The sequence below is a fragment of the Oncorhynchus nerka genome, linkage group LG10, assembly GCF_034236695.1.
Source record: "Oncorhynchus nerka isolate Pitt River linkage group LG10, Oner_Uvic_2.0, whole genome shotgun sequence".
Taxonomy (NCBI): domain Eukaryota; kingdom Metazoa; phylum Chordata; class Actinopteri; order Salmoniformes; family Salmonidae; genus Oncorhynchus; species Oncorhynchus nerka.
Window position 1 is genome coordinate 4,026,608 of NC_088405.1, and position 11,996 is coordinate 4,038,603.

Genomic DNA, 11,996 nt, shown 5'->3' on the forward strand with positions numbered 1-11,996 from the left:
CCTAAAACAACGAGCTGTTCTCTTACTGACGTTCCTGAAGTCTGGTCTTTCCACTGAGGGAGACACAGACAGGGTTTTATTGGTGGGGCCCACGGCGCCCGCCACGTATCTCTGACAACCTGGTAATAAAAAACACGGAAACACACGTCTATTACACGCAATGATGTCATTACAAACAGGGAAACACACGTCTATTACACGCAATGATGTCATTACAAACAGGGAAACACACGTCTATTACACGCAATGATGTCATTACAAACACGGAAACACACGTCTACTACACGCAATGATGTCATTACAAACAGGGAAACACACGTCTATTACACGCAATGATGTCATTACAAACAGGGAAACACACGTCTATTACACGCAATGATGTCATTACAAACAGGGAAACACACGTCTATTACACGCAATGATGTCATTACAAACACGGAAACACACATCTACTACACGCAATGATGTCATTACAAACACGGAAACACACGTCTACTACACGTAACAATGATGTCATTACAAACAGGGAAACACACGTCTATTACACAGATACAATGATGTCATTACAAACAGGGAAACACACGTCTGAGAGGGTACACGCAATGATGTCATTACAAACAGGGAAACACACGTCTACTACAGCAATGATGTCATTACAAACAGGGAAACACACATCTACTACAGGTCAATGATGTCATTACAAACAGGGAAACACATAGTCTAGGTCTACACGCAATGATGTCATTACAAACACGGAAACACACGTCTATTACACGCAATGATGTCATTACAAACACGGAAACACACGTCTATTACACGCAATGATGTCATTACAAACAGGGAAACACACGTCTACTACACGCAATGATGTCATTACAAACACGGAAACACACATCTACTACACGCAATGATGTCATTACAAACACGTAAACACACGTCTATTACACGCAATGATGTCATTACAAACACGGAAACACACGTCTATTACACGCAATGATGTCATTACAAACAGGGAAACACACGTCTACTACACGCAATGATGTCATTACAAACACGTAAACACACGTCTATTACACGCAATGATGTCATTACAAACACGGAAACACACGTCTATTACACGCAATGATGTCATTACAAACACGGAAATACACGTCTACAACACGCAATGATGTCATTACAAACAGGGAAACACACGTCTACTACACGCAATGATGTCATTACAAACAGGGAAACACACGTCTATTACACGCAATGATGTCATTACAAACAGGGAAACACACGTCTATTACACGCAATGATGTCATTACAAACACGGAAACACACGTCTATTACACGCAATGATGTCATTACAAACAGGGAAACACACATCTACTACACGCAATGTTGTCAATGTCAAATAGTTGTTGTTTTTTTTCCTCCAATGACGATACTTTATCTTTGTCAGCTGACCTGTCTGGTTGGTGATGTCATCTGCTGCTTTCCTGGCTATTTCTGCTGACACCTTGTTCATACGATAAGCCTGAGAAAACATCAGGGAGTTAAAACAACCCTCTGTTGATACCTTGTTCATACGATAAGACTGAGAAAACAGCCCTCTGTTGATACCTTGTTCATACGATAAGACTGAGAAAACAGCCCTCTGTTAATACCTTGTTCATACGATAAGACTGAGAAAACAACCCTCTGTTGATACCTTGTTCATACGATAAGCCTGAGAAAACAACCCTCTGTTGATACCGTGTTCATACGATAAGCCTGGGAAAACATCAGGGAGTTAAAACAACCCTCTGTTGATACCTTGTTCATACGATAAGCCTGAGAAAACATCAGGGAGTTAAAACAACCCTCTGTTGATACCTTGTTCATACGATAAGCCTGAGAAAACATCAGGGAGTTAAAACAACCCTCTGCTGATACCTTGTTCATACGATCAGCCTGGGAAAACATCAGGGAGTTAAACAACCCTCTGTTGATACCTTGTTCATACGATAAGCCTGGGAAAACATCAGGGAGTCAAACAACCCTCTGTTGATACCTTGTTCATACGATAAGCCTAGGAAAACAACCCTCTGTTGATACCTTGTTCATACGATAAGCCTGAGAAAACAACCCTCTGTTGATACCGTGTTCATACGATAAGCCTGGGAAAACATCAGGGAGTTAAAACAACCCTCTGTTGATACCTTGTTCATACGATAAGCCTGGGAAAACATCAGGGAGTCAAACAACCCTCTGTTGATACCTTGTTCATACGATAAGCCTGGGAAAACAACCCTCTGTTGATACCTTGTTCATACGATAAGCCTGAGAAAACAACCCTCTGTTGATACCGTGTTCATACGATAAGCCTGGGAAAACATCAGGGAGTTAAAACAACCCTCTGTTGATACCTTGTTCATACGATAAGCCTGGGAAAACATCAGGGAGTCAAACAACCCTCTGTTGATACCTTGTTCATACGATAAGCCTGGGAAAACAACCCTCTGTTGATACCTTGTTCATACGATAAGCCTGGGAAAACAACCCTCTGTTGATACCTTGTTCATACGATAAGCCTGGGAAAACATCAGGGAGTTAAAACAACCCTCTGTTGATACCTTGTTCATACGATAAGCCTGGGAAAACATCAGGGAGTCAAACAACCCTCTGTTGATACCTTGTTCATACGATAAGCCTGGGAAAACAACCCTCTGTTGATACCTTGTTCATACGATAAGCCTGGGAAAACAACCCTCTGTTGATACCTTGTTCATACGATAAGCCTGGGAAAACAACCCTCTGTTGATACCTTGTTCATACGATAAGCCTAGGAAAACATCAGGGAGTTAAAACAACCCTCTGTTGATACCTTGTTCATACGATAAGCCTGGGAAAACAACCCTGTGTTGATACCTTGTTCATACGATAAGCCTGGGAAAACAAGAGGGGGTCAAACAACCCTCTGCTGATAACTTGTTCATACGATAAGCCTGGGAAAACAACCCTCTGTTGATACCTTGTTCATACGATAAGCCTGAGAAAACATCAGGAAGTTAAACAACCTGAATGAGTGAGTGAGACATTTGTGTCAAGTCACCTTTTAGGACCTATCACGAGAATTTTAATGTAGGTTGGATCTTGTCAGCGTTTCTGTCGTGCACCAGTTCGCCACCGGCCTGTAAAGAACCCTCAGAAAGGGACCAGGTCTTTAATCTACAGATATTTCATCCGCCCGTACACGTTTTCGGTGTCTCCATGGAACGACAGAAAAAGATATTAAGATCCGGCTCGAAGGACCAAGCAGTCACGAGAATTTTCAATCCCAATGATAATAACTAACACATATTTAACCTCTTCAACCTATGGGGGCGCTATTTCATTATTGGATTAAAAAACGTGCCCGTTTTAAGCGCAATATTTTGTCACAAAAAGATGCTCGACTATGCATATAATTGACAGCTTTGGAAAGAAAACACTGACATTTCCAAAACTGCAAAGATATTATCTGTGAGTGCCCCAGAACTGATGCTACAGGCAAAACCAAGATGAAACTTCAAACAGGAAATGAGCAGGATTTTTGAGGCTCTGTTTTTCATTGTCTCCTTATATGGCTGTGTAAGCGCCAGGAATGAGCCTGCCCTTTCTATCGTTTCCCCAAGGTGTCTGCAGCATTGTGACGTATTTGTAGGCATATCATTGGAAGATTGGCCATAAGAGACTACATTTACCAGGTGTCCGCCCGGTGTCCTTTGTTGAAATTGCTGCGTAATCTCCAAGCTGCTCGCATTCATCCATGTGATTGAGACAGAGAGGAGACTTCCAGCAATGATATATCATGAAGAGATATGTGAAAAACACCTTGAGGATTGATTCCAAACAACGTTTACCATGTTTCAGTCGATATTATGGAGTTAATGTGGAAAAAAGTTTGGCGTTTTGATGAATGAATTTTCGGGTTTTTTTGGTAGCCAAACATGACGCAGAAAACGGACCGATTTCTCCTGCACAAATAATCTTTCAGGAAAAACTGAACATTTGCTATCTAACTGAGAGTCTCCTCATTGAAAACATCCTAAGTTCTTCAAAGGTAAATGATTTTATTTGAATGGTTTTCTGGTTTTTGTGAAAATGTTGCCTGCTGAATGCTAACGCTAAATGCTAACGCTAGCTATCAATAGCTATCAATACTGTTACACAAATGCTTGTTTTGCTATGGTTGAGAAGCATATTTTTGAAAATCTGAGATGACAGTGTTGTTAACAAAAGGCTAAGCTTGAGAGCTAGCATATTGATTTCATTTCATTTGCGATTTTCATGAATAGTTAACGTTGCGTTATGGTAATGAGTTTGAGGCTGTAGTCACGATCCCGGATCCGGGATGGCTCGACGCAAGAAGTTAAACTTTGACCAATCCCCGAGGTTTGTAAGACCCCGGGTTTAATAATAATTAGGCAAAGACTCAGCTTATGCAAAAAAAATCCGTAAAGTTCTGAAATCAAAAATGCAAACGCAGTCTTTATGACACACACACTAACAAGTTCAAATCTTAAACTACACCTTGCTCAGACAGTCTGTGTTTTTCCACTACACAGATACATTGTTTCTTTAATCTGCAACATGTTTCATAATGTTTCTGCAAGCCTAACAGTTTCTCCTCTCCACGGGTGGAGACAGAATGTCCTGTAAGGAACACTGTAATACAACTTGTCTGTCGATAGCTCCTCTTATCATTTGTTTCACACTTGCACCCTGCTTACATACTAAAAAAGGAGCCCAAGGTCCTTGTTCTAACTCTGACTAAAACTACACACTTCATCAGATTATAGTTTTATGATTCTAATAAATTTCATACAATTATATGGTTTCAGGGTGGAATTATTTAGTCATTATCTTTAAATATATAAATTCCATTATCAGGAACCTATCCTTGACTGACTACATGTGATCTGATGTTGTGATAACAGCTTCTGATTGGTGATCTGATGTTGTGATAACAGCTTCTGATTGGTGATCTGATGTTGCGATAACAGCTTCTGATTGGTGATCTGATGTTGCGATAACAGCTTCTGATTGGTGATCTGATGTTGCGATAACAGCTTCTGATTGGTGATCTGATGTTGCGATAACAGCTTCTGATTGGGTGATCTGATGTTGCGATAACAGCTTCTGATTGGTCATAGGAGTGTTATTCTACAGACCGCCACACTGACCCGTTCTCTTACCAAGTGTCCCAGTCCGTAGTCTGCCTGGGCGATACAGGTGCTACTGAAAGTGTTGGTCTCAATGATGTCTGCCCCGGCCAGCAGGTATTCCTAGGAACAAACACAAGAGAGGAACGTCAATGCTTATCCACGCAGCAGGGTTTCACCAAACAAAAAGGGGTCTTCTCATCCTGTCCGCCCGTCTCCCTCTCCCACAAAAAGAGGTCATCTCATCCTGTCCGCCCGTCTCCCTCTCCCACAAAAAGAGGTCATCTCATCCTGTCCGCCCGTCTCCCTCTCCCACAAAAAGAGGTCATCTCATCCTGTCCTGTCTCTCTCACAAAAAGAGGTCATCTCATCCTGTCCGCCCGTCTCTCTCTCCCACAAAAAGAGGTCATCTCATCCTGTCCTCCAGTCTCTCTCTCCCACAAAAAGACCGAAAATACGTCTCAATAACAGATCAACAATTCTAGGTGCAGGTTAATTATTACTAGGGCGTAACAGACAGGTGCATTTTATTTTACCTTTATTTAACGAAGTAAGTCGGTTAAGAACACATTCTTATTTTCAATGATGGCCTAGGAACAGTGGGTTAACTGGTCTAGGAACAGTGGGTTAACTGGTCTAGGAACAGTGGGTTAACTGGCCTAGGAACAGTGGGTTAACTGGTCTAGGAACAGTGGGGTTAACTGGCCTAGGAACAGTGGGTTAACTGGTCTAGGAACAGTGGGTTAACTGGTCTAGGAACAGTGGGTTAACTGGTCTAGGAACAGTGGGTTAACTGGTCTAGGAACAGTGGGTTAACTGGTCTAGGAACAGTGGGTTAACTGGTCTAGGAACAGTGGGTTAACTGGTCTAGGAACAGTGGGTTAACTGGTCTAGGAACAGTGGGTTAACTGGTCTAGGAACAGTGGGTTAACTGGCCTAGGAACAGTGGGGTTAACTGGTCTAGGAACAGTGGGTTAACTGGTCTAGGAACAGTGGGGTTAACTGGTCTAGGAACAGTGGGTTAACTGGTCTAGGAACAGTGGAGTTAACTGGTCTGGGAACAGTGGGGTTAACTGGTCTGGGAACAGTGGGTTAACTGGTCTAGGAACAGTGGGTTAACTGGTCTAGGAACAGTGGAGTTAACTGGTCTGGGAACAGTGGGGTTAACTGGCCTAGGAACAGGGGGTTAACTGGTCTAGGAACAGTGGGTTAACTGGTCTAGGAACAGTGGGTTAACTGGTCTAGGAACAGTGGGTTAACTGGTCTAGGAACAGTGGGTTAACTGGTCTAGGAACAGTGGGTTAACTGGTCTAGGAACAGTGGGTTAACTGGTCTAGGAACAGTGGGTTAACTGGCCTAGGAACAGTGGGTTAACTGGCCTAGGAACAGTGGGTTAACTGGTCTAGGAACAGTGGGTTAACTGGTCTAGGAACAGTGGGTTAACTGGTCTAGGAACAGTGGGTTAACTGGTCTAGGAACAGTGGGTTAACTGGTCTAGGAACAGTGGGGTTAACTGGTCTAGGAACAGTGGGTTAACTGGTCTAGGAACAGTGGGTTAACTGGCTGGTCTAGGAACAGTGGGTTAACTGGTCTAGGAACAGTGGGTTAACTGGTCTAGGAACAGTGGGTTAACTGGCCTAGGAACAGTGGGTTAACTGGTCTAGGAACAGTGGGTTAACTGGTCTAGGAACAGTGGGTTAACTGGCTAGGAACTAGGAACAGTGGGTTAACTGGTCTAGGAACAGTGGGTTAACTGGTCTAGGAACAGTGGGTTAACTGGTCTAGGAACAGTGGGTTAACTGGTCTAGGAACAGTGGGTTAACTGGTCTAGGAACAGTGGGTTAACTGGTCTAGGAACAGTGGGTTAACTGGTCTAGGAACAGTGGGTTAACTGGTCTAGGAACAGTGGGTTAACTGGTCTAGGAACAGTGGGTTAACTGGCCTAGGAACAGTGGGTTAACTGGCCTACTGGTCTAGGAACAGTGGGTTAACTGGTCTAGGAACAGTGGGTTAACTGGTCTAGGAACAGTGGGTTAACTGGTCTAGGAACAGTGGGTTAACTAGGAACAGTGGGTTAACTGGTCTAGGAACAGTGGGTTAACTGGTCTAGGAACAGTGGGTTAACTGGTCTAGGAACAGTGGGTTAACTGGTCTAGGAACAGTGGGTTAACTGGTCTAGGAACAGTGGGTTAACTGGTCTAGGAACAGTGGGTTAACTGGTCTAGGAACAGTGGGTTAACTGGTCTAGGAACAGTGGGTTAACTGCCTTGTTCAGGGGCAGAACGACAGATTTGTACCTTGTCCGCTCTGGGATTTGAACTTGCAACCTTTCGGTGTGTTGCTGTCCTGGATAACGTGAACCACTCTTTAACTCCACTCACCGGACCTTGTGTATATTGTAGATGACATCACCGTACCTTGTGTATACTGTAGATGACATCACCGTACCTTGTGTATGTTGTAGATGACATCACCGTACCTTGTGTATGTTGTAGATGACATCACCGTACCTTGTGTATACTGTAGATGACATCACCGTACCTTGTGTATATTGTAGATGACATCACCGTACCTTGTGTATACTGTAGATGACATCACCGTACCTTGTGTATATTGTAGATGACATCACCGTACCTTGTGTATATTGTAGATGACATCACCGTACCTTGTGTATACTGTAGATGACATCACCGTACCTTGTGTATACTGTAGATGACATCACCGTACCTTGTGTATACTGTAGATGACATCACCGTACCTTGTGTATACTGTAGATGACATCACCGTACCTTGTGTATATTGTAGGTGACATCACCGTACCTTGTGTATACTGTAGATGACATCACCGTACCTTGTGTATATTGTAGATGACATCACCGTACCTTGTGTATACTGTAGATGACATCACCGTACCTTGTGTATACTGTAGATGACATCACCGTACCTTGTGTATACTGTAGATGACATCACCGTACCTTGTGTATACTGTAGATGACATCACCGTACCTTGTGTATACTGTAGATGACATCACCGTACCTTGTGTATGTTGTAGATGACATCACCGTACCTTGTGTATGTTGTAGATGACATCACCGTACCTTGTGTATACTGTAGATGACATCACCGTACCTTGTGTATACTGTAGATGACATCACCGTACCTTGTGTATATTGTAGATGACATCACCGTACCTTGTGTATGTTGTTGATGACATCACCGTACCTTGTGTATGTTGTAGATGACATCACCGTACCTTGTGTATGTTGTTGATGACATCACCGTACCTTGTGTATGTTGTTGATGACATCACCGTACCTTGTGTATATTGTAGATGACATCACCGTACCTTGTGTATACTGTAGATGACATCACCGTACCTTGTGTATATTGTAGATGACATCACCGTACCTTGTGTATACTGTAGATGACATCACCGTACCTTGTGTATATTGTAGATGACATCACCGTACCTTGTGTATATTGTAGATGACATCACCGTACCTTGTGTATATTGTAGATGACATCACCGTACCTTGTGTATACTGTAGATGACATCACCGTACCTTGTGTATACTGTAGATGACATCACCGTACCTTGTGTATACTGTAGATGACATCACCGTACCTTGTGTATACTGTAGATGACATCACCGTACCTTGTGTATATTGTAGGTGACATCACCGTACCTTGTGTATACTGTAGATGACATCACCGTACCTTGTGTATATTGTAGATGACATCACCGTACCTTGTGTATACTGTAGATGACATCACCGTACCTTGTGTATACTGTAGATGACATCACCGTACCTTGTGTATACTGTAGATGACATCACCGTACCTTGTGTATACTGTAGATGACATCACCGTACCTTGTGTATACTGTAGATGACATCACCGTACCTTGTGTATGTTGTAGATGACATCACCGTACCTTGTGTATACTGTAGATGACATCACCGTACCTTGTGTATACTGTAGATGACATCACCGTACCTTGTGTATACTGTAGATGACATCACCGTACCTTGTGTATACTGTAGATGACATCACCGTACCTTGTGTATATTGTAGATGACATCACCGTGCCTTGTGTATGTTGTTGATGACATCACCGTACCTTGTGTATGTTGTAGATGACATCACCGTACCTTGTGTATGTTGTTGATGACATCACCGTACCTTGTGTATGTTGTTGATGACATCACCGTACCTTGTGTATATTGTAGATGACATCACCGTACCTTGTGTATATTGTAGATGACGTCACTCTGTGTGATGCTCAGCAGGTCGTTGTTGCCCTTCAGGCTGTGGGTGTGGTCTTTAAACTCCTCCCCCCTGAAGTGTTCCTCCTCCAATCGCCTCTCCTGGATCATGGTGCCCATCCCTCCATCTAGTATCATGATTCTCTTCCCCAACAGCTCCCTGAGCTCAGCCTCTAGGGAAGGTCTGCTAGGGCCACTACCTGAGGTAAGCAACATTAATATGGTTATGACATGTTAAATATATGCCCATCCCTCCATCCTAGTATCATGAGCTCAGCCTCTAGGGAAGCTCTGCTAGGGCCACTACCTGAGGTAAGTAACATTAATATGGTTATGACATGTTAAATATATACCCATCCCTCCATCCTAGTATCATGAGCTCAGCCTCTAGGGAAGCTCTGCTAGGGCCACTACCTGAGGTAAGTAACATTAATATGGTTATGACATGTTAAATATATACCCATCCCTCCATCCTAGTATCATGAGCCTCTTCCCCAACAGCTCCCTGAGCTCAGCCTCTAGGGAAGCTCTGCAGTTAACATGTTAATATGGTTCTATAAACTGGTTGAGAGAATGCCAGGCTGTCATTTAAGGTAAATGGTGGCTACTTTGAAGAATCTCAAATATAAAATATATTTTGATTTGTTTTATCACTTTTTTTTTGGTTACTACATGATTCCATATGTGTTATTTCATAGATGATGTCTTCACTATTATTCTATACTGTAGAAAATAGTTTCAAAAAATCAAATAAAGAAAAACCCTGGATTGAGTATGTGTGTCCAAACCTTTGACTGGTACTGTATATATATATATATAATATTTCTGCAGAGGGGGGTTGATGTCCATTACCGAGATAAGATGTTAGTTAACTCGCTTGTTTACAGGGAAGTGGTTTACACGTGTCAGGCCAGCTGGGGTGTATTCATTACGCCTGTTCGGTTGTAAAACGTTTCTTAAAATGGAAACAAACGGAACGGGGATAAGACTTACATGTATTTGTCCAATGGAAACAGTAGTTACACGTTTTGCAACTAAAACGAGCGTTTATATATTCTACAAATTCAGTTCAACTCGAGTTTTACAAATAACACCAGAGTTTCTATTGGACAAATGCAGGTCCCCTCCCGTTTCGTTTCCGTTAGGTTCTAGAAACGTTTGGTGTCCTGACATTGCGACCCAAGTTACTATCTATCTATCTCTCTCTGCCCGTGTTTTGCTAACGTTACTCTACCAGGCAGGGGAACATGCAGACAGCACATGTTGACTAGCTGCTATGTAGCTATCAATCTATCTATCCATCTATCTGTGAATGAATAAATAAAAACGTTTGTCATTTAGGGTAGCTGGATGGAAAAATGTCGACCGTTAATTGACGTGGATATGCAGCTAACTAACCAACTGCAACTATCTAGCCAGTCATTGACAGCTGCTAGGCAGCCAGCTCCTATCTAGCTAAATACTAAACCAGGAAGTTGCAACAGTTTACCTTTTGTTGTTGAATTCTCATATATTGTAGGAGCCATGGCGTCGTAATTCTTCTTCTTCTGCCTGTTTTAACTGCAAAGGAACAAAAAGTGTCTGAAGAGAGCAACCAACACTGACCCTGCCGGCGGCCGCTTGTCAACTCAATGTCCATAAATCACTTTCCTCCGTCTGGCGTGGAGGAGCTGCACAACCACGCAGGCGGTACTACGCTGCACGCTGCGGATTCACGCTGCGGAACCACGCTGCGGAACCACGCTCCGGAACCACGCTGCACGCTGCGGAACCACGCTGCACCGTGCGGAACCACGCAGGCGGACCTACGCTGCAGGCTGGGGAACCACGCTGCACGCTGCGGAACCACGCTGCACGCTGCGGAACCACGCAGGCGCAACCACTGCAGAACCACACGCTGCAGAACCACGCAGGCGCAACCACTGCAGAACCACACGCTGCAGAACCACGCAGGCGCAGGTTTGATTGCGCAACATTTCAGGTCCTTCCAGGAGAAGAACTACTACGAGATGACGTGCCTGTACCTATCTGATTACATGTTGTAGATGTCCGCTCTCTGAAAGGGAACGCTGGTTTGACACAGATTACAAAGCCTTTTAATTTAAATAAGGCGTTTAAAATCATGTCTTGAAAATGTATTGATTTCGATTGATGTTATTTTCTTCGTTACTTCACAAAACCTAGAAAGTAAAACCCTGAGGGGGAAAAAAACATGTCCTAAAAGGATCAAAAAGTCCATCTGCCTGCATTGTGCCGTAATCGACAGGTATCACTCGGATATTCAGAACGTGCAGCAAAAACAAGAAAAACAACCAAGACGTTTTAATCACAAGAGTTTATTTTCTGCTCGTTTGCCTTAACACTAGTAACGCTTCATAACTTCAGACTCCACACCGGCTGCTGAGGCGACTATAAATGTTGTAGTTTTACCCAGACAAAACAGTTCGTTCTTTTACAGTTATATTATTTTTGTTTCTGGCATCAACACAGCCTAGTTTCTGCCATATCATGAGGCTCTGGGGTGAAAGTTTCCCCTAGGTACAGACCTAGGATCAGGTTCC

The 11,996-nt window shown here is 43.1% G+C and overlaps 1 protein-coding gene across 1 annotated transcript in view; it reads right to left on the bottom strand.

Annotated features, from left to right (window-relative positions):
- LOC135573636 (methionine synthase-like) overlaps positions 1–9,693 on the bottom strand; it is a 97,192-nt gene extending 87,499 nt beyond the window's left edge. The window contains 4 exon segments of the mRNA XM_065022931.1: positions 27–119; positions 1,450–1,519; positions 5,202–5,291; positions 9,415–9,693. Coding sequence (XP_064879003.1) covers positions 27–119; positions 1,450–1,519; positions 5,202–5,291; positions 9,415–9,693 — 532 coding nt within the window.
- Positions 9,694–11,996: the final 2,303 nt, after the last annotated feature.